Below are 23,216 nucleotides of genomic sequence, written 5' to 3'. Positions count from 1 at the left end.
TTTGTGCATAAACAGAATAGCAAAACACCAGTCTATCTGTGGGCTCGAGTCTGTGTTCTTAACAAGACTGGCATTGCTTCAAAAGAGGGCATGCCTTTGCTGCAGGACCTAGATGCAGTTTGTTTGGAATGGTGAGGGTGAGGGAGCAGGACAGAAACTTCGTGCAACTCCATCTTAACTGAAAACAAAAATGCCAAGCCCTCAAATCAAACCAAATAGTAAGTATTGGAAACTAAAATCACTTACTTCTAATATTTTCTAAAAATGTTTTCTATTGGTCTTTTTGAGCCCCTTGCCCTGATAAGTGCTGAGGAATATGCTTTTACTGTGCCTACGGAATAATCCTGTCCTGTGGGCAATTGCACTGAAGTCATCTCCAGCCTGGGAATTCAGGGATTCAAGACAGAGAGACGGACTCCTGACACCAAACGCTGGGTGTCGTTTGCCCTTCTCCGTCCATGAGGAGGCTGGCACCGAACCTGGAACATCTCCCGCGGCCCTGGCCTTGGTCAGGGGATAGTCTTCATTTACGCTGCCCTGAGCTGCCCCTTCTTGGTTGCTTTTGAAGGCTGTGGCCGAATCGGCTTGGGCGCTTGAGAAGAAAGGCTGTGGGAAGCTGGGTGTCTGTCCGCCTCTAACTCGGGTGAGGGCCAGACACCCCAGGAGGGCCTCTGCGCGGACAATGCTGCCCGCCCGGGCCCGCACGAAATCTCCCGGCGCACTCCGCGTCCGCTCTCAGAGGCCCGGGCGGCCCGGCGTGCACTGCGCCGGCCGACTGTGCGGGTCTCCGAGCGGGTCTCCGAGCGGGCAGAGCGTGACGCCCGGTTACGAGGCCGGCCGGCGCCTTTGGATCCGCTCCGCGTCCTCTTTTTATTGCCAACTCCCTGGGACTCGGCCCCACGAATGGAAAGCAGCCCTGTAAATTCAACCCCGTAGAGTAGGCGCCAGCCAATAAAATGCGCAGACCCGGGGCACGTGACAGTAGCGGGGCGGTGCTCTGGCGGCTCCCCGATCTCTATGGTTTTCGCGGCTCGCTAGAGGGCGTGTGGTCCACTGGAGGACTCCCTACATTCTTCCTCCATTACCTCACTGCCTCCGGTGGCTGCTGGGATACTGGAGGACTCGGGTCCCGGCTCGACTCAGTCCTCCAGCTGCCCGGGGAATACCTCTAGCAGTTCTTCCCTGCCGCCACCGCCGCCCCGCCGCTTCCTCCTCCGCCCGCCCGCCGGCCTTCTTCGCCCCGCCCCGTCCGCGCCGCGCGTCCGGCCCGCCCGCGGGCCCGCTTCTCTCGGGAGCCCCCACCCAGGCGCATGGCTCCATGAAGCAGGAGGAGAAGGTAGAGCGCGAGAGGTCCCGTCCACCCCGGCTGCGTCTGGGCCAGGAGAAAAGGTGGGAAACTCGGGCTGCGCCGCGCCCTCCTCTTCCTCCTTCCCCGCTGGGCCCGGCCTCCCTCGGGCCTCAGCCGCCCTGCCCGCCGGGCCTCCTTACCCGGAGGCGAGTGGAGGGGCCCGGGACGGGGTCCCTGGGGTCAGGGGCCAGGGTCCCGGGGCAGCGTGGGGGAGGGGCTCCCTGGCGGCGGGGTAAGTGGGCGGCCAGGCGGGGCCTGCGGGCCTCGTGTCCGGGCCGGGGGCAGGGGGGTCGGGAGGCAATGCTGGTGAGGGGTGGGCGGCCGCCCCTGCTCTGGGCCGCGAGGTGAGGCGAGGCGAGGCGAGACTCCAGCTCCTTTCTGCACTCCCTCCAGGAAACAGTCTCGGGTCTGTGTAAAGTTTGGTGGTCTCCGGCGCCGCCTGGCGGCCCCCACCCACTGTCCCGCCGCCCCCTCCCCCGCCCGGCGTCTGGATTCCACCCCCGCGGCTCGGCCCTCTCTGTCCTACCCGTCGCCCCGGCATCTCCCCAACAACCCCCAGCGCCCCGTACTCTCCCTCCCCACCCCCCTTTTTTTCTTACCTTTCACCTTTCTCTCTGCCTGCTGTGCCCCTCCCCGCTCCGGCCTCTCCTTTCCCCACTCTTTCTCGTCCTTTTCTTGCCTAACTCTTTTCACGCGCACGCTCTCTCCTGTTCCTCTTCTCCCTCTTCTCTTTTTTCCCAGCCCCACCCTCACTCCCTGCTTCCTTATCCACCCGTAGCCCCCATTTCCATTATCCCTCCACCTTACACTCTTTGGATTTTAAGCTTCTCTCTCCTTCCCAGGCTGTGGGTTTTGCCCTTCATTCCTTGTCCTCCTCCCTCCCCTGTCCTGATCTGAACTCCTCACTTTGCCACACTCCCTTACCCTTATCCCTCTGGGCCTATCCTCTTTCACTGCCCTCTCCTTGGATAGTGTGGGTGGGGCTTGGAGTCTCCTGTTTACATCTTTGGGAATAGCTTAATTTTGTACTGGGGGGGTGGGGGAGGTGGGGAGAGTTGTTAAAGGATTGTGAAGAGATTTGTGCAAGACTAATAGTAAGGATGGATGACTCTTACCAACAATTATCATCTCCACCTGGGATGACAAGATGGCCTGTCCTCAGGACCTTGGCATGCTGTCCAGTAATTCTTCAACACCATCTTTGCAGAGAATTTGGGACTATGCTTGTATTCTGAAACCAGTGGAGAGCCTTGAAATGGTATATCTTGGCCTGAGAGCAAGTTTTGATCTAAATAAGTGGTGGAGGAAGTTTTAATGTGTGTCTCATGTTCAGGCTCAATAAAACCTTTGATCCTCACTGTCCTCCCTTCTTGGTGATGACGCCAAGGATGAGGTGATTCAGTGCATGGGACTGCCATTGCTGCCTTATATTTAGATTTTGAAATGTTTTGAAGTAGGGAGAGCCTGTTCCCTAGCTGTTGTTTTCTTTTTTTGTTTTTGTTTTCTAGAAATTGCTCTAGGAGTTGTAATTTTTCACAAGCCTTATCTCACCTCTGGACTGACTTGATTTTGTTCATTCACTACCCCTGAATTTCTGTCTTAGGTACAGGAAGAAGGAATGGAATCGGAAGGAAGAAAATTCATTTCAGAGACAAAATAGCTCCCCTCCTCTGTTATAGCTGTACCCCTGGCAATAGAAACTGTCTGCTTTCAGTGAGTATTACCTTGGACATACTTAGAATATTTAGAATTTGTTGCTGTTATTGGTTTTAGCCCTGTGCTAGGACATTAGGATGTAGACTTTTTCACTTGTATTTTTCTGCTTCCTTGAGGGGGTCCTAATGTTGATGGAGTTCCTTCCACTTGTCCTCTTAAAATAAATGTGTAAAGATGAACTTGTTTTCCATAATCCCATTAGAGTGACCTAGATGGTGGTATAGTAGTAGTACACTTATCCTTTATGTTTTTAGTACATAAGTCTAGCTCCCACCTCTTCCCAAATTACTCATTTTTTTAAAACAACCAAAGATCAACATTCAGAGGTTAATGCAGTTCCTGATCAAGGTCAATTATTGGGTCTCTTCTATACAGTTATAATCTTCAGAGAGTTTTGGAACATTTTGCCCTAAATCTGCTATGGTGATACTGTTTTCTGGAAAAATTTTTATTACTGCTGTGTCCCCTTGAGTGTATTAATTGTGGTATGCATACACTTGTAAGATAGCGTTTTTCACAGTTCTTCACATCTTATTGGAGCCTCGTAATCCTCCGTAAAGGAGGCAAAGGGCAAATATTTTCATTTTATAAATGAAAGAACCAAGGCCCAGAAAGATGTGGCACCTTGCCACAGATCACATAGTAAAGGAAGGGGAACTAAAAACAAAACTTTTGACCCCTGTGGGTTTTTTTTAAGCTACGTTGAAATGAAAATCTGTAGCCCTGTGCATTTTTGTAAATCTGTAAATTTTAAATTTAAATTTTATGGGTAGATCTGTATTTTGCATGGAAAATTTTCACACAGCAAGTGTTTGGATATGTGTACGCGTGTATGTTGAGGTTTCAAAAATATAGAAGTGATTATTTGAAATGATTACCAGAATGTTTGTGGGTTTTTCATCTGTTTCTTGGAATAGTTACATAAGTAGGCCAGAATTACAGTTCAGGTGCCATTTCCCTACTCATACCACATAATTATTAAATTGAATTTCAGTTCAACTCTCTGTGTCACAAAGGAAACAACAACCCATTCCTTTCTGTATAAAGCTTGATTTGAACAGACATTGGGACACTACATAATAACAACAAAAAGCAGGCACTCCTTTTTTCTTTGCCTCTTTCCTATCTCCCAGATCTGCTTTCTTTGTTATAAGGTCATGCTCCCCAGTAAGCTGTTTTGAGGCTTGTCTTCAAAAGGTGAATCCAGATTTTTTTTCCCCAGGCTTTTCTAGATATTTTAACTTGGTTTTTGTTCAAAATCTAACTACTTTGACACAGTATTTCCATTAGTACTCAATATATCAAGACTTTTACAATAATAGCATATTTAGCAAGTTTCATCTCCTTGCAGTGTATATCTGTAAGCTTAAAAGAGGACTCTGGTGGAATAGAACTATGTACAACTCTCAAAGAGCCCAGTATTCATACTTTGTATTTTTTGGGACCTCACTGTGAACAGAACAGTAGATGATTTATTGGAAGCCATTGCTCTCCAAAGAGGAAGAGCATCAAGGTCATTAAAGTAATAATTTCATGTTAATAATAAGATCTTTTTTGACTACAAGGTAGTTATTAATAGAATTTTATTATGAGGGCATTTATTTTCCTAGAAATTGTAAGAATTCTAAGCTATGTTATTTTTATAACATACCCTACTTACATTAGGTAGTGGTAGTATTAATCATAGCAGACACTTGAATAAATAATAGTTAATGTGCCAAAGAATGTTAGATGCTTTTCATGTGTTAGTTATTGAATGGTTACAGATAACCTTCTGTGGTATCAGGAACCTAAGTCCATAGACATGTGACAACCTTCCTGAGTTTGCATAGCCAGTACGTGACAAGTCTGAGTTAGAATTTGAACCTAGACTGTAATCCCAAAGCCTAGGCTCTGCCCTCTGATGTTTGGAGCTGCTCTGTGAAGATGTCAGTGAACTTAAGGAGCCTTGGAAGGGAGGAGGGCTATCCTGTCCTCCAGCCAGATCAGTCAGGGTATCTTCACATCTTCCTCTCCACAGTGGTCTCCACACCTTTATAAACATCAGAAGTTTGGGGCGTCTGGGTGGCTCAGTCAGTTGAGCATCCAACTCTTGATTTTGGCTTTGGTCATGATCCCAGGGTTGTGGGATCCAGCCCCACATTGGGCTCTGTGCTGAGTGGGGATCCTGCTTGAGATGATTCTTTCTCTCTCTCTTTCTCTGTCTCAATCAATCCTCTCCATCCTCTGCCCTTCTCCCCCTGCTTGTGCTTTGTCTAAAATAAGTAAAATGTAAAAATATATAAGTAAATAGACATCAGCAGTTTATGAGACATCATTTGTATTTACTCCTGAAATGATAAATTGTTTCTCAAGCAAATAATGTTCCAGTGGGTAGCTCTTAAAGCACCCCGTCATTTAAAAACAAAAAAAAATTTCTCAAGTACAGTTCAGAAGCTAGGTATGGCCTGTTAAAGGAAAGCCTTGAATCATCTTAAAACTAAATACCTCCCAAGGCTAAGTCCAGGACTAACCAGTGACTGTTGTGTTTTAGCAAAGAAAACCGCTACAAGCATAAATCAAACCAAGAAGTTAATTTAAGAGATATTTGATCTAATTTGTGGAATGAATTGGACACATTGGCTATCCATTTAGCTGTGAATTAAACCATTCCTTGGTTTAGGCTGAATAGAGTTGACATTGTTGATAAGATTTGTAATTCAGCTGCCTTCAGCTTCTGACGCACTCCACAGTCAACACCTCACAGTGGAACCAAGGATCTAAAGACTAGTTTGTGCCATAAGCATTCTTTTTATGAAAAAGACAAACTTTGGGTGGCTCATTTAGTTGAGCATTTGACTCTTGATATCAGCTCAGGTCTTGATCTCGGGGTTGTGAGCCCCGTGTTGGGCTTCGCACTGGGCGTGAAGCCTGCTTAAAAAGAAAAGATGAACTTCAGTGAAATTACCAGATTTGTAGGTAAGACTGTTGGTGTGTATACTATATGCAGGGACTGTGTTAGGTGCCGTGAAAGAAAACACAAATGCCGCAGCCTCTGAGACGGAAGGCGATGACGAGCTCAGTGCTGGCTGGGACAGAAGCGTAAGCTCCCCAGCCCAGAGCAGCAAAGCACTGCTCCGCTTCCCCAGAGGGAGGAAGAGCTACCATCCAGCTTTTATTGTGGAACCTAATGACAGCAGATCCTTTGAGGGTTGTGTGTCAGGGAGGGCGTGGTGACTTTTTCAGCAACGAACATACTTCAATGTATTTGATGCTTGTTAGGTTAGGAGATCTTGAAAGAAGAGGTAAAACCATGATTCTTGTTCACTTTTCCAGCTTTTTGTGGAAGTATAGTTATTGTCTCCATCTGGTGGAAATCAAGTTTTAACTTGTTCATTCTCGTTGACTGGTCTAAAATGGACAGGCAGTAGGAAAATGAGATCAGCGTTGCTGGCTTTTTAAGTGGCCCTTCAGGGGCACCTGGGTGGCACAGTGGGTTGAGCATCCAGCTCTTGATTACAGCTCAGGTCGTGATCTTACAGTTTCATGAGTTCTCGCTGGCCTCACGGAGCCTGCTTGGGGTTCTCTGTCTCCCTCTCTCTCTGCCCTCCCCTGCTAACACTGTCCTCTCTCAAAATAAAAAAAAAATTTTTAATTAAGTGGCTGTCCCTTCAGTTTAGCTTTGAAAGAGTAACCAGCTGAAGGCGTGGAACTGTCTCTGTGATGTATGTGTATACAAAGGTGGTTGATGAGCCCAGTGCTGACTGGATTTTGGGAGCATTGTAAGCCACCCAGCCCAGAGCAACTTTTTACACTCAATTCCAGTTATTTCAAATGAACCAACTTCATAGTATCCATTCAGGAATGTTTCTGCTCAAAGTACCATCATTGGTAGTTTTCATGAGATTTGGGAAAGGTTAAGAACAAATGCACACGCGGTTTTAGAAAAGATAGAGTATGCCATTAGGGGTATTTGGTTTTAGCTGGTTAGTCTGTTGTATTGAAATGCTGTTCTGAGATCTCTTAGGCTGTACTCTACAAAGCCAAACTCTTGGGGAAATGAGTGACTCTTTGGTCATTGGAGGACAGTCCTGGGAGTGGAGTCTGAGACTGCTTAGTTGTGGTGAGATGGCCCACTTTATTGGAGTAGGATTAAAAGCATCTCAGAGAGGGGCGCCTGGGTGGCTCGGTTGGTCGTCAGACTTCGGTTCAGGTCATGATCTCACGGTTTGTGGGTTTGAGCCCTGCTTCAGGCTTTGTGCTGGCAGCTCAGCTTGGAGCCTGCTTCAGATTGTGTGTCTCTGTCTCTCTCTGCCCTCTGCTGCTTGTGTGCTATCTCTCTCTCTCTCTCTCTCTCTCTCTCTCTCTCTCTCACACACACACACACACACACACACACACACACACACACACACACACAAAATTAAATCTTAAAAAAAAAAAAGTCTCATAGAAAAAGTTTTGATGAGGGGCACCTGGATGCTGGATGGCTCAGTCTGTTGGGCATCCAACTTCGGCTCAGGTCGTGATCTTGCGGTTTGTGAGTTCAAGCCCCGTGTTGGGCTCTTTGCTGACGGCTCAGAGCCTGGAGACTGCTTCAGATTCTGTGTCTCCCTCTCTCTGCCCCTACCCCACTTGTGCGCTGTCTCTCTCTGTCTCTCAAAAATGAATAAATGTAAAAAAGAAAAAGAAAAAGTTTTGATGAAATTGATAAATAGGGTTGATGTTGTAAATATGTATTCACTCACAGCACTTTGGTTTACTTTACATTCTTTATCTGTAATTCACTTGTTATTTGCCTTATGCTGACAGAATATGTAAAATATTGGCTCCCTTAAAAACATGTCTTTGTAATGATTCAGTAGGAGGGGAGATAGAGTGAGTATGTAGACTATAGATGAAATAAGATTAGCCATATGTTAAAAATTACTAAAGCTGGTTATTTGGTTCATTACACTATCCTACTTTATGTTTGAAATTTTTTATAGATTGAAATTTATAGAACAAATTTTTGAAGAAATACCTTCTCATGTATTTTTGATGCAAAAAATCTAACAACGCCTTTGGTCACTAATTGAGAATATCGATTGAATTGTTTCCTTAGTGGCCTGCAGAGAAATGCTTGGGCCTAAGGAGCCACAAGATTTGGGTTGGTTCTATTGATTTCAAATCGTAGTTTAGGTGTGGGGAGTTGTTGAATGTAATCACTTGGTATCGGTTGTGATCGTGCTCCATGACAGAGCAGTGCTTGTACATGGTGGCACAGAGGCAGAATCTTCCTAGGCTTGAGTTCACCTGCCTGCCTTGGCCTGGTTTGAAATCCTTTCTGTCGCTCCATTGTGGGGTGTTTCACCAGTCAGGTAGCAGATGACACCTGCTAAGGAACACCTGAGTTGCCACCATGTCATGACATTTCACTCTTTCTTCAGGTGTGCTTTGGTGCAGTGAGAATGAGGAAACGTACCTTTTTTTGACTTTTGTGTTTCATCCCTTCTCTTTGCTGCTTTGAACTTTGGGGCTTTCCGGACACCCTGTTAGAGCTCCAGCTCTTTAGAGGTAGTTCTGCTGCTTCATTCAACCTGTGTCTAAGCCCCCAGCCCACAGTGATACACAAGATAGAAAGTCAAGAGGCCGGTGACATCCACTGTGGAATCAAATGACAGTGACAGGGGCACTGGTAATTTTCAGGGTCATGGCTTGAGATCTTGGCTTTCAGCTTAGGTCGGTTTTTTTCCTGCTCCATTTTATTTTTATTTCATTGAGTTTTATTTATTTATTTTTAGTAATTTCTGTTCCCAATGTGGGGCTTGGACCCATAGCCCTGAGATCGAGTCGCATGCACTTCCAACCGAGCCAGCCTGGTGCCTCTCCTGTTCCGTTTTTGTTGGCAAGATTCTGTGAAGTATTAGGTTTGTTTTTAGTATACGCTTGAATGTAACTTGTTTTTTTTATCATACCCTTAAGAAATGACTGAATCCAGTGGATATTATTGGCAGGCGTCATTCTTCTTTGTGGCTGGTGGAAGGACCCAGGCCTTGGAGTCTGACAGATAGACTGTGGTCCAAATCCTAACTCTGCCACTTAGCAGCATGCTATCTGGCTTTGGGCAGGTTATCTTGCTTATTAAGCCTGAGGTTCCTCATCTGTAAAATGATGGTTACATTGCCTACCTTGCTGAGGATTTGAGGTTTTGAGTATTTAATGAAATCCTGTTTAAAGAGCACCTGTTCAGAGTAAGCACTCCTCTAAGTGCTGAGTGCCTAGCAGTCCTGGCCCTCTGGGAATTTCCATCCTAATGGGGCAGTTGAACAAAAACCCAAAGTGATAAGAGCAGCTAAATGTATTATCACCTAGTATATGGCAGGCACTGTTTCAAGTACTTTATTCGTATTAAGCTCATTTAATTCTCCTAAAACCCCATGAGGCAAGTATTATTGTTGTTCCCATACTGAGGAAACTGAGTCATGGGGACGTTGATCCTGGAGGAACCTGAATTTGAACCCAGGCCATTTGGCTCTGGAGGCACTATTTTTAAGAAAAATGTTCTCTTTTTGTTTTTTAAATTTTTTTAATGTTTGTTTATTTTGAGACAGGGACCAGGATCAGGGGAGGGTCATAGAGAGAAGGAGAATCCCAAGCAGGCTCCCTCTTAGGGCAGAGCCTGACATGAGGCTTGAACTCATGAACCATGAGATCATGACCTGAGCCGAAATCAAAAGTCAGATGCTTAACTGACTGAGCCACCCAGGTGCCCCTGTTTTTTGTTTTTTGTTTTTAATTAGAGAGTGTGCATGCACAAGTTGGGGAGAGGGGCAGTGGGAGAAACAGACAGAATCCCAAGCAGCCTCCACGCTCAGTGCAGACCCTCACGTAGGGCTTGAACCCACGACCCTGGCATCATGACCTGAGCTGAAATTGAGGATTGGACGCTCAACTGACTGAGCCACCCAGGCACCCCTCCCTCTTGTAACAGTCTAAACAAGACAGTGACATCCACGTTCAGAAACAAACTTGTCATTGGGGCTTTTATTGTATCAAGTACCTAAGGTTTTCTCAAAAAGAAGCTGTTTTCAAGTGAGACATTGAAGTGTACAAGCTATTATCCTCAGCTACAGACAACTTTCATCACACTAAGAATTGCCCTAAATACAAAAATCTGTATTTTGCTATGGATTAGCATATATCAAGAACATAAATAATACTTGTGAAATTTTTGTGTCTCAGCCTAAAGTGACGACTTGTTTGTGTAAAAATAATGGCATTGCAAATGGGCATGTAAATATCTAATTTGATTTAAAAGTTTGTAGAATTTACAACCAAAATACCGTATTATATAGAGCATTGCCTAAAAAGGCATATATCCAAATCACAGGAAAATTTAAGTATGCTTTTCTCAAGGCAGCAGAATTTTACAAACTTTGATATCATCACTATTGAAATAACTAGGATTAGGGCACCTGGGTCACTCAGTCGGTTAAGCGTACAACTCTTGATTTTGGCTCAAGTCATGATCTCACAGTTTGTGGGATCAAGCCCCATGTCAGGCTTTGTGCTGGCAGCATGGAGCCTGTTTGGGATATTCTCTCTCTCTCTCTCTCTCTCTCTCTCTCTCTGCCCCTCCTCTGCATACATGAGTACTCTCACACAAAATAGGTAAATAAACATTTTTTAAAAAAAGAATTAGGATCTGTTTTCCTGATTCGGTTGAGTCAGAGAAAGGATCTTGGTCGTGTTATAACTATGCATTTTTACCTCTGGCTGTTTAAGAAAAAAACTTAGTAAAAAACCCTTCATTCCTTCTGTTCACATCATCAGATGGGATGTTCTGATTTTCTCGCTTGTCCACTGCCACACGTTGTTAGGCTGAGTGGCTTTGCCTGCATCTGCCTCGCTGTGACAGGGAGGAAATGGCTACCTCACAAGAGGCCTCTGAAGCTTAGGTCATTTCTGTGAATAAAGGTTCCTACTAAGTTGTAGCTTTTTTTGAATTGGAGTTTTGAAAGGATAGAGAGATGTGTAGAAATTGGAGTGAGTTCAGAGAACCAAAGAAAATGAGCAAGGCATTGGAGAGCGAGAGCTGTGAGGACAGAGGGTTGGGAGCCTTGTGTTAGAAGGCGTGCTCTTAGAATGGCAGCTTTTCATATTCACTAAGGTCTAGGGCCAAAATCACACAGATAGATTTAGGTTAGTGATGAGTAAAATGCTGAAAGGATGTGGTCAATGAGGAAAAAGCATGAAAGTCCTTCTGGGGCTCTTTAAAAATAGGGCGGTCTAATTTGGAGGTTCTAAAAAGGTAGAGAAGACAATGATGAAGAATCTGACAGGTCCAGTGCTGTCTTGCAGTCTTGAAATGTCCTCATCCATTTTCATGATGGCTGCCATCCCATCCTTCTGCCCCTGGGAGTCCTGGGCAAGAGGGGCTGTAGTTGCCTGCCTCTGTGATGATCATAAGCTTTATGGAAAGTGAAAAATAGTGATTCTTTAGGAAAAGGTTAGGAGTCCCTGGCCTGGAGATCAGGGTCTTCCAGTTGTGTTGGTCTGAAGCCTTTTGTGACCTGGTGACCTGGATGAGAAAGAGGATTTGATGACTCTTACCCTCTCCATGTAGACCCTGTCTTTTGGTTATTTTCTCCTTTTAACTAATCTTTTGAATTAATGCTTAACCTTTCTCTTGTTGTTAGGGTTCTGCAGCATTCCAGACCTCGAGCACTGAATCAGGATGGGAAAAAGACGTTGTGTTCCTCCACTCGAGCCCAAGTTGGCAGCAGGCTGTTGTGGGGTCAAGAAGCCCAAGTTATCTGGAAGTGGAACGCACAGTCACGGGAACCAGTCCACAACTGTCCCCGGCTCTAGTTCAGGACCTCTTCAAAACCACCAGCATGTGGATGGCAGCAGTGGTCGGGAAAATGTGTCGGACTTAACTCTAGGACCTGGAAATTCTCCCATTACACGAATGAATCCCGCATCGGGAGCGCTGAGCCCTCTCCCCCGGCCAAATGGAACTGCCAACACCACCAAGAACCTGGTGGTGACTGCAGAGATGTGCTGCTACTGCTTTGATGTCCTCTACTGTCACCTCTATGGCTTCCCACAGCCACGACTTCCTAGATTCACCAATGACCCCTAGTGAGTAAATCAGGTACAGGGGACAGTGAGAAAGGCGTGACGACGTCTTTCTTGGGTCGTTCTCTTGAGATCCTGTACTTCTACAAAGCTTTGGCATCATTTGGGCAGAGGGTAACAGGATTAGGACAATGAGAAATGTCCAGGCATAGCTAAAACGGTATCTGGATTCAGGAGTGGAAGAGGTCTTCATTATGCTTGGAGGAGGTATAGGCTTGTTTTTAAGGTCATGTTCTAGAAATCAGGAGGATTTTGTTCTTGGTTCTTCTGTTGGTTTGTTGGTTCATATTGCAGTGGGTAGGAAGCCACACCATCACATCATTGTGGACCTGGATGTTGAAGTTCAAGTGAATTGGATGTGTCTGAGGGCCAGGCTGGAGACTAGGAGCTGTGATGCTCTTAAGGAAGGTCTCCTCACTTTGTTGGTAATCCCACATGGCTGCTGGTACCCCGCCAAGAGTGTCAGAATCTGCTTTACTGTTTTCAGTTCAAGACTCTGTTATTTGTCCCAAGCTGTCTCAAGGTGTCAATGACTTAAATGAAGAATATGCAGGAGCGCCTGGATGGCTCGGTTGGTTAAGCGTTCTGACTCTTGATTTCAGCTCAGGTGACGATACTATGGTTCATGAGTTTGAGCCCCACATCGGGCTCTGGGTTGACAGTGTGGAGCCTGCTTGGGATTCTCTCTCCCTCTACCCCTCCCCTGTTAGTGCCCACGCATACTCCTTCTCTCTCTCTCAAAATAAATAAAAATAAAAGGGAATATGTATAATGTGAAGAAATTTCATGCTTGTGTTTTCTTCTTCCTCAGAATTGGAAGCAGGTCTGAGGTGGCTTTAGTTTTTTTTCCTTTTTTTTTTTCTTTTGCCTTAATGCTTATTTATTTTTGAGAGACAGAGCATGAGCAGGGGAGGGGCAGAGAGAGAGGGAGACACAGAATCTGAAACAGGCTCCAGGCTCTGAGCTGTCAGCACAGAGCCCCACATGGGGCTTGAACCCACAAACCGTGAGATCATGAGCTGAGCCAAAGTCAGACGCTCAGCCAACTGAGCCACCCAGGCGCCCCTCTGAGGTGGCTTTAAAAGCACTGAAGAGATGCTTTTGGAGCATTCATTGACCTAAGATCATTCATTCCTCAACTGTTAATGCCATATTGGGGCAATGCATAGCCCCACTGGGCAGGGAGTGGAGAGGTATAAAGAAAAAATCCTCCCTCTTGGGAGACTTACTGAGTTGGCAGATCACACACACAAAGCTAAATAGTGTGTATGGCACACTGGGCAGAAAGAGAGGGGAGGTTATACCTGTGTGATTGTGTCAGAGGAGAGCAAGTATAGAGGAAAATGTTCTAACTTTTTAGGGAAGTATTGCCATGGGATACCATGGTCAGAAAATTCCTGACTGAACATGTGGAGATTCTGAGCTTTTATCCTAGTGGGATCAAATGTGTCCCTAGCAGGAGACAGACATAGATTTGGAAGAGTGGGTAGTGGCTGCAGCGCTGTAAGGTATGGGCTGTTGTATTCAGGGGCTGATCTTTCCATCCTGCAGACAGTGGAATTTTTGAGGGGTTTTGAGTAGGTTTTGGGACAGGAACTTCGGCTGCTGCTGTTCAGGTGTTTACTGGAGGAAAAAGATAGGTGGCAGATCTGCTTCCTAACGGTGATCAGAGTAGACAGCTTTAAAAATTTAAGTTGCTTTTAGAAGTATTTTGCTCAATCTAAGAACTAAGGGCATAGACATAGAGAAGAATCTCAGGAAGAAGAGACAGCCCTGTAACCTGTTGGTAAAATATCTGTTCCCATCAATCTAGTGTAGCCTGATAAAGCAGGACTTGGCCTAAAAGCAGAAAGTGGCAACTTCCACTAATAACAAGCTTTCTTAAGGATACATTGTTTTTCTTTTCCAAACATTTATGAGCAGGACCAGGGGCAGAAATAATTAGAACAGTGTGGGGTCGTGGGGAATGGAGAGGACATATGCAGGTTGTGTCTTCATGAAGGATGTAACTGGGAAACATGGACACTTCTAAGAATAATTAAGAGGAGAAAGATATGGAAAATTAGAAGAAATTGAGTCCTGGGCAGAGGAAAAGGAAAATACCCCAAACATATGTCAAAGTGAACTGAACCATAGGCAAGGAGCACAGGAAGGGCAGAGAGCGCCTCCCTTCAGGCTGCCGTGCTGTAGTGTCCTCCCGTCTCCATCTGCATGGTTCCCAGGAAGCCAGAGTCCTTCAGGTAGCTGCAGTTCAGGTAACAGTCCTTTTGGGGAATAACCGAAATGAACAGGGCAAAAGCAAAGCTTTGTTCTTATCCATAATTGTTTTGGGGCTGGAGAATGTTTTTTGTTTTGCTTTTTTAGTCCGCTCTTTGTGACATGGAAGACAGGGCGGGACAAGCGGCTTCGTGGCTGCATTGGGACCTTCTCAGCCATGAATCTTCATTCAGGACTCAGGGAATACACGTTAACCAGGTAATGACACCAGACATAAGCTGTGCAGATAAATTGGCTAGAATTGAAAAGAACTACCTGACTTTATTTCTTCTAAGTGGTAAAAGTTTGAGTGTTCTTCTTTTGGTAATCAGGAAATGTGGGGCCTTAATCTGGTGACTCACTAATCAGTTCAAGTGTAGACAGTTAATAGCATCATGTTATTTTTAGCACGTTAGTACAGATGGGTAATCAATATTCTCTGCATAGCTCAGGGTTCATAAGTATTTGGGCATATAATGTTGGCTCCTAACTCCAGAGCAGCCTCACTTCTGTTTTCTGTCCCCTCCAGTGCACTTAAGGACAGCCGATTCCCCCCCCTGACCCGAGAGGAGCTGCCCAAACTTTTCTGCTCTGTCTCCCTCCTTACTAACTTTGAGGATGCCAGTGATTACCTGGACTGGGAGGTGAGAACAGCCGCATTTGGAACTCTGCATCTCTCGTTGCATTTGGGTTCGGGTTAGTACATGGTAATGTATCTCCTTCATTGAGAGAGGGTATAAGAATGTAAAAGCTGAGTTTAGAAGCAATTGGGGGCCATATAGGGGATAGGAAAGGTGCTATGATCTTAGAATTGGGGAAGAAATGTGAAGTCTTTCTTTTCTTGTGTCTTCCCAGTCCATTCTTTTCCCTATCCTTCTCCCACTCCTAATAGAAACTGATATTGGGGATAAAAGAGAGCATTTCAGATCCCTCTTGGCCAGCCCTTGAGTAAAAAAGTTGTTGTTCGGAGCCATATGTGAGGAGTCATGAACCTAAATCAAAACCCTGTGGTATGTTTAATGGAATAGATTAAAAGTGGAATATTTAAGATTATTGGATGAGCTATTGAAAGAATGTATTTCTGCAACCCTCATACTCGGGAGAGGTGGCTACAGGTAGACTCACAGCTTCCCTCCAGCTGAAGTTACTTCGGCTTCAATAGCTGAGGAAAGAGTTAATCACGAAGAGTAGCAGGTTCTCCTTTTCTCAGACCTGGATTGAGCTGGTCAGGGGACAATGTCAATTAAGTGTGGATGACTGCAGTTCCATTAGAATAAGTAAATGCCATTTATTGGTTATTTTTTCTGTAGGTAGGGGTCCATGGGATTCGAATTGAATTCATCAATGAAAAAGGCGTCAAACGTACAGCCACATACTTACCTGAGGTTGCTAAGGAACAAGGTGAGTTGGACAAATGGAATCTCAGTGAAGGATACTATTCACACAATTACCATGTAAAGGCAGGAAAGTGGAGTGTTGTCTTTCAGCCCAACTGCAACTACAAATGAGTGCCTTTCTTCCTCTTACCATCTATCAAGTCTTAGGGAATGAGAAATAAACTCCCAAAAAGATGCAGGAGCTGAGGGTTTCCTGGGTGGCACAGTCGGTTAAGCATGACTCTTGGTCTCGGCCCAGGTCACGGTTTCACAGTTAGTGAGTTTGAGCCATGCGTTGGACTCTGCTGATGGTGTGGAGCCTACTTGGCTCTCCCCCTCTCTGCCCCTCCTCCATTAGAGCATGCATGCGCACGTCCACGCGCGCTCTGTCTGTAAATAAATAAACTTTTTAAAAATTCATAAGAAATAATTTTTTAAAAAGATGTAGGAGCTGAGGAAGAAGAGAGGTTAAGACTTCCCTTACCCCCTAGTTTCATTTCTTGGTGAAAAATTTTGTTTTTTGGCCCCCAAAACGAGTAGTATTTGTAGCAGAATTCCAGTAATCAACTGGATGATTTTATGGAGCTCATTGTAAAGTGAAGTTTCCTGTATCACTGGGTTTTGAACTTTTGGTCATTAATTATTGAACAATGTTATACCTGGATAAAGGGAAAACATAATCTTCCCTCTTCCGCTCGCGCGCTCTCTCTCTCTCTCTCTCTCTCTCTCTAAGAACTTAGTAAGTTCTTATAATGAGACAATAAAGGTAGGAGGTGGGTTAGATAGGTTTTCTCTTTAAAAGAATATTTAGAATACCTTTCAATGTTGCCTCTGTGTTCTGTGATACATAATTCATTTTTCTTTTGGGACACCTGGGTCACTCAGTTGGTTAAATGTCCAACTCTTGATTTCCGCTCAGGTCATGATCTCATGGTTTGCAAGATCGAGCCCCGTATCAGGCTCTGCGCTGATACCAGGGAGCCTGCTTGAGATTCTGTCTGCCTCTCTGCCCCTCCCCCTAGTCTCAAAATAAATAAACTTTAAAAAACGTATTAAGCATAATTTACTTTTCTTTCTCTCTTCTCTTTGTCCCTTTCTTCTTTCTTGTCTGTTTTTGAAAATAATATGTAAAACACAACAGTATTTGTTGGATGTGAACCTGGAATAGAGAAAAATAGCCATTTCAGTGTATCGATGAACTAATTATGTGGAGAGTGATTGCCTTATTGGTTTACATCATGGTTGTGTTTAAACTTTTTCAAAAGCATTGTGGATGTAGCATCAAAAGGAAGCCTTTTAGCTACCTTAAGGTCATAAGTCTAACATTTCTGTATAAGGAGGCACACCATAAATACTTCCTAACAGTGAGATGTGGTGACAGTATAGATAAATAATGAAATTACTTGTGCCGTTTGAAAATTGGTTGACGTAATTTAAAAATTGGGGGTAATTTTAGGGGTTTCTTTTTGGTTTCCAATTTTGATACATTTGACTTTATTAAAAATGTACAGAAATAACATAATATATGTGTGAAAAATTTTCCTGTCCTTCATGAAGGAATAGCTTCCCTCCTGCTATCAGTTCTCTGTAATAGAAAACAGGACTTCTAGAAATCATCAAAATAAAGGAAGGGCCACACAAAGAAGTATAGACGACAGAATTTGAATTCTCTTCTCCCACAGAACAGTCTTAGTTACCAGCACTAGTCCAGCAGGCAGGTCTTAAGTTGAGACTATGTTTGTTGCTAGGTAATTATGCTGGGATCACATCTGACAGGAAAGACACAGAGCAGAGGGCCTAGGGACAGCCGTTGTGTGTGTTGGGTTTATCATCTCACATCTCAGGTTCTACTTGGACTGTCAGTGAGGCAGATGGGGCTCTAGGGATGTGGGGACAGTATCCAGGGCTCCCTTTGACCGTAGCAGACTTGGCGGCTTCTCTTCTCTTCATGTTAGAACATGCCCTACTCTTGTGTCATCAAGCACTGACCTCATTGTGCCTCTCTTCTCAGACTGGGATCAGATCCAGACAATAGACTCATTGCTCAGGAAAGGTGGCTTTAAGGCTCCAATTACCAGTGAATTCAGAAAAACGATCAAACTCACCAGGTAAACCCACTGTTTCATTTTCTTTGTCACTTTAATTTAGTTGGGGTTGGATGGAGGATACTTGTGATGGAAAGGGTTAGAAAAGATTTTCTCTGCTAATGTCCCTAAAGAAGTGTGGGTCAGGTTTAAGCTGGGAGGAAGCAGTGGCAGCAGAAGCAAAGACTCCCCAGTGTCTTGGGCATCTCTGCAGCTGAAGTGATGGCAGAGCTGGAGCAGAGTTTAGGCCACGGTCAGGTGGTGGGTGTCTTTGCCAGACCCAATGGTTGGGAGGCTAAGAGGGCAGACTGAGGCCAGGAACAAAGGCTCTCAGCGTAGAGTTCCAGGGTCAGTTGAAGTCACATGCAGTCAGGTGGCAGGGGATACAGGTGGTGTGTTAACAGGATAGTCAGTGCTTTTTACAGAGGGTTCCAAGAAAGGCCGCACCTGTTGGGGGAGGTTGCCTCATGTGGTAGAATGCACATGGTCTTGGAGTCTGAACCCCAGCTCACCACTGCCTAGCCATGACCTGAGCCGGTTACTTACTGTGCCTCTTTGAGGGGGAGGGGGACTTTGCTGTATGTAAGAAATGAATTATAATTCCTTGGGGTTGTATTAGATGTGGTAAGGTAATGTATGAAGAATTTCTAGCACAGGGCCAGGCAATAATTGTAGGTGGTCAGTAGATGTCGGTTCTCTTGCCATCCCTACTGAAATCGGAAACACTGAGAGGTTTAGCTTCTGTGGGCTTCTGTGGGCCTCTGTTGGCCCCTTCATCTGTAAAATACTGAAAATCATATACTAACCTCACAGGTCTATTTGGAAGATAACCCAGTGTTTTTGAAATGCTTTGGATTCCAAAAAAAAGAAAAACTTCAAATACAAAGCATTATTATTATTATTATTATTATAATTTATTTGAACAGCCATTTCCCTGTCAAAATTCAGGAATAATCACCTTGCAGTGGAGGAGTGATTACAGTGGGAAAGAGATGGCTCTGGGTAAGGATTGTCACACCCAGCTCCTGTGGTCTGTAGTAGGCTCCATAGGTTTGTAACACCCCATGCTTCGCATCCTGACTCATGGCTCTTTCCAGAGCAAAGCCAAAGTGCTATGAACTCTGTTCTGATGACCCTGTGATATGATATGGCATATTCATCTGGGAATTGAGACCCGTCCTATATAGCCCCAGGATCCTTTAACCTGCTGCATCAGAATTTGACCCAGAATTAGGTATCTGTGCCCCTTTTAGTTATCAGTAACTTGTTTGTTGCTTTTCTGCAAATTGAGGTTGCATTTCTGTCAAATTTATCACATCTTATGCAGTAGATATGCAGTTTGCACTGGGCATTGGTATAGCCATCTTCCAATCTGCCACCCGCGTAATTTGACCTTGACATTCTTCATCCAGACCCCAGTAGCAGATTGCTTAAGAGCAGCCTGACGATAAGCATATGTAGTGTTTAAAGGTGGGATGTGCAGAAAATACATTCTCAGGGGTGAATTGTGATTGTGCTTTTTCATCTTGTTCATTTGTAATAACAACATTGTTTTCTTGTGCTGTCTTTCATTTTCTGTAAGTAAGATTGCTCTTGGTCTTCCATCTTATTCTTTCAAAATGTGGAATAAGCTTTTGGTTTTCTCTGCTGAGTGACTTTACAAAATGAAGGGTTTGGGGTTCCTAATACCCTTTCCTGTTTCCTTATACAGGTACCGAAGTGAGAAGGTGACAATCAGTTATGCAGAGTATATTGCTTCTCGACAACACTGTTTCCAGAATGGCACTCTTCATGCCCCGCCCCTCTACAATCATTACTCCTGACACAAGGCTGCATGACCAGTCCCACCCCCCTGTGGCCACCAATGGCTATGACATCATTGGAGCAGATGCCTCCTCTTCCTGGTCCAGTTACTTCTATTACTGCACCATTTTATGATGCTAGCTTCCGTTGCCAAGTCTGCCTCCAGCTGACTGGGGGGGGGGGGGGGGCAGGGTTATACTGAATGAAACAGAACTTGAGGGGCCCAAGCCTTATCTCAGCCTTTCCTCAATATGGGGTTCCGTTGGATTGGGGCTCCTCCGTGACTAGTGAGAATTACCGTGTGGGTTCAGAAGACCCTTGGCATGCAGGTGCCACTGGTGATTTGCCGCCTGTGTGTTGGCCACACAGTGGAAGCTGGAATTGGTGGTCCATGAAGGCTTACCCCACACGCACCCCTACAGCCTCCCCAGATCAAGTAGGTGTATTCCCCTGGCAGTCTGGGCAACGGAGACCAACAAGAAACATTTTTAGGTTGTTTTAAATTCCTTTTTTAAACTTCCAGTTTATTGCGTACCAAGAGTTGATCACAACCTCCATGCTTCATAAGTGGACGCCATGTTAGGGTTGAGCGTGGGCACCATGAGTCCTCTAAGGCTCTTGGACAGAGACCCACATCAAGATCGGAAGCCCTTTGGATGGCGTTGCAGATCTCATTGCTCAATTAGCCTCGAAGGTTTTAATTCTCATCCCACTCTCAGTTGGATTTTCTGGCACTCTTCCTGCATCGAGTCTCCTGGTATTGAACAAAGCTCTGTGGTGTAGCCTGCTGAGGACTGGACTGGGATGCCCGTGGGAGGTCCCGAAATCATCGCTGCGTGCAGTGAGAAAGGAGAGACCTCTTCCTTACCACCCGGCTACCTCACTCCTCTACTGGTAGCAGTGCCTATAGCTGGATCTAGGTTCTCAGAAGGCATAGGTGTTCAAACAAGCACTTGGGTCGGGCTTCTAGAAGGACACGTTGTCATAGGAAAGAATCCAGGGTCTCCACGCTGTTTTCTTTTCAGGCAGACATCCTGAGGGACCTTTAAGCAGAGGAGTTCCTTGTCTAGTTTGCCTGTAGAAGTGGGAAGACTGTTGCTGTTTCAGTCCTTTCCAGGACTTTAGAACAAAGCTGTGTAATTAACAAGATGAATCTTTATCTTGCCTAACATGCTGGGACTCTTCGCCCCACCATGGTAAAGTTCCAAATAGCTCATTTTATTCTAGGTCATTCAAACTTTCATGTGGCATATTTATCCCTTCCCCATTGTTGCTGATTCCAAATAGCTGTCAGCAAGTTTCTCCTCCCTCTTGCCTGTTCTTCACTCATTTGGTGGCAGAGTTCATTGAAGCTGGGGACTTGGAAGATGCTTTGGAAACATTGTCACAGAGGCACTGCTGAACGGATTCACAGGAAGAGGTGGCCAGTTGGAAGAAAGGACCCGGAGGGTGATACACTGGTTTTCAACAACATGCTCAGAGAACTCTTGAAGTGGATTGGGTGTCAATCCGGTGAACACAATTGTTTTGATTTAATTTATTTTTAAAGTTTATGTGGTGATGGTGTGGCTTTCCAAAATGGGCAAATATCCAAATCAAAAGAAATTTTGAGTTTTCTTCTGCCAGGAATGGGGGAGGGGGAGCAGGGACATAATCCAAGAAATGACACACATGCCATTCTAGGCATTGCTGTCTTGTTTCCTGGAAGAAATGGATGAGGGTGAGCAGATTGGCTCGGTACCATCCTCTGCTGTTCGCGAGGATCTAGAACGTGCAAGGGAAGCGGGTGGACGGCGGGGTGGCCAGGTCAGGCCACACCACCCCACCTTACTGTTGTGCTGCGTTCTCGCATCCTGCCACTTGTCCCTTGCGAGGTTAATGAAAAAAAGCTTTTGAAGATGAAGGGATTGTTTCGTGATTTCCTGCTGCTGAAAATAATAAATGTTTTGTTACAAACAAACGTGACGATAGTTACTCTTAGGTGCCATGGATTGATGTCAGGGTGGTCAGCTCTGGACTAAACCACCCACCTCCAATTTGTACAACAGTATTGATACATAGGGCTACACTCATTACTGTTCAAGTGTTCTATGTTAAAAGTTGTGTTGAATTTCTAAAGATTAAAAAAAGCAAAAAAATTGGTGCTAAACTTTCATCCCTGAGCACGCTCAGTGAGACTGGTCATGCAAGCATTTACTACAGTGCCATGCTCTTCAAGCCTGTTTTTCTTGTGGAAATGTTGCCCTATTTGTCTTCCCCAGTGTATAGTATATTTTTTATTTTGTTTTACTGAGGGTGGGGTAGGATACCTGCCATTTATGAAAATGAACAGAAAACTTAAAAACCCACGAAACGGGGAAAAAATCAGTGCACAAGAATTGGGCTGGGTATGCCCAGCACCACACTGAAGTGGGCTCAGTGGTTTTGGAGTGAAGAAGCCTTACTCCCTGCACATTCCCTCATGCTCCCATACAAGTCCAGCAGTGGAGATGCTCGAGTCCCTCTGGCCTTGTCAGGGGGACTCAACGAGTCGACCAAGGAAAACTATTTGGCCCCATAAGAAATGCCACTGTCAGTGTCTGTCCTGAATGGGGCCTAGTCAGGAAGCAGTCTGGAAGTGTACGATCACAGTCACTTCATGAAGATGTGTGGCAGGTGGCTCTCAGGAAAAATACTAAGTCTGGATCATCCATGTGGCAGCTTTGCATGGGGAGATGACGGCTCTGAACTCGAACTGAACTACCTTCCACGCGCTTGACCAAAGCGGTGGTGAGGGTGGCCAGTACATTTGGTGTGAGTGGCAGGTGTAAAGAGAAGGGAATGTTTTCTTCTTGGTGTTGTTCACTTTGTCTTCGGGCTGCTCAAGCTGAACAGTAGGTAACCGCTGTGAAGGAACCAGCCCACCTTGGCCGGTTTGGTTCAGAGTTCGTTTTACCCCTAGCTGTGAGTGCCTTTTGGTCTGGAAAGTTGGCTTGTCTCATAATACCCACAGCTAGGACATTCTCTCTGTAATTATGAGTCGTCCTTGTTTTATGTTAACTAAGAGAATGTCTTTGATCACTAGGATTTGTCAGTGTTGGATTGTTTCCACTGTGAGGTTCTTAAACTTTTTTGCTTCATAATATTAAAGCAACTCATGTTAGAGACCCTTTCAACATGAAAGGTTTGTAGTTGAGACATTACATATATTTTATTGTTTATAATAAAAATCATCTATACAGAAGTCCTGGGTGTTAATTTTAATATTTGCACAAGACCTGTTTTCCATGATGTGTTAACACCTACACTTTCACTAACTGTTGATGCTCTTTTCTATCGAGATTCTGGAGCCTAGGGAGCTATGTGTTCGTTTTGTTTATTTTCATTCTTAACTTCCCTGAAGCAAGAGACTTTGTATGGCCTTCAGTGCAAAGACTTCAGACCAATTCTTTGTATTACACTTGGTTGCCTCTTGGCTATATAACTTCTGAGTGCAAATCATTGAACTCTTTAACGAAGTATTGTAGAGAATAAATCATAATGGGTAAAAAC

The 23,216-nt window shown here is 44.9% G+C and overlaps 1 protein-coding gene across 2 annotated transcripts; it reads left to right on the top strand.

Annotated features, from left to right (window-relative positions):
* Positions 1-1,055: 1,055 nt before the first annotated feature.
* On the top strand, positions 1,056-23,216 carry AMMECR1L (AMMECR1 like). Of its 2 annotated transcripts, none has more exons than XM_049615791.1 (8): positions 1,056-1,389; positions 2,952-3,061; positions 11,725-12,169; positions 14,531-14,641; positions 14,952-15,066; positions 15,733-15,823; positions 17,810-17,906; positions 19,594-23,216. In XM_049615791.1, the coding sequence occupies exons 3-8, from the start codon at positions 11,763-11,765 to the stop codon at positions 19,703-19,705; spliced, it is 933 nt and encodes a 310-aa protein (XP_049471748.1). In that variant the 5' UTR covers positions 1,056-1,389; positions 2,952-3,061; positions 11,725-11,762; the 3' UTR covers positions 19,706-23,216. The 2 variants fall into 2 exon arrangements, with proteins under 2 accessions (XP_049471748.1, XP_049471749.1); XM_049615792.1 differs by lacking the exon at positions 1,056-1,389 and adding an exon at positions 1,935-2,606.

The sequence above is a fragment of the Panthera uncia genome (genome assembly GCF_023721935.1).
Source record: "Panthera uncia isolate 11264 chromosome C1 unlocalized genomic scaffold, Puncia_PCG_1.0 HiC_scaffold_3, whole genome shotgun sequence".
In the NCBI taxonomy this organism is placed as follows: Eukaryota; Metazoa; Chordata; class Mammalia; order Carnivora; family Felidae; genus Panthera; species Panthera uncia.
Note: the sequence above shows the minus strand (reverse complement) of the source record. Positions and strands in the feature narration are given on the sequence as shown.

What these genes read in the sequence shown, in the direction of transcription:
- AMMECR1L (XM_049615791.1), top strand. Translation starts at nt 11,763, where the DNA reads ATGGGAAAAAGACGTTGTGTTCCTCCACTCGAGCCCAAGTTGGCAGCA. An exon ending in AGATTCACCAATGACCCCTA is followed by an intron (nt 12,170 to 14,530) that starts GTGAGTAAATCA and finishes TTGCTTTTTTAG; the next exon opens with TCCGCTCTTTGTGACATGGA. An exon ending in AAAACGATCAAACTCACCAG is followed by an intron (nt 17,907 to 19,593) that starts GTAAACCCACTG and finishes TTCCTTATACAG; the next exon opens with GTACCGAAGTGAGAAGGTGA.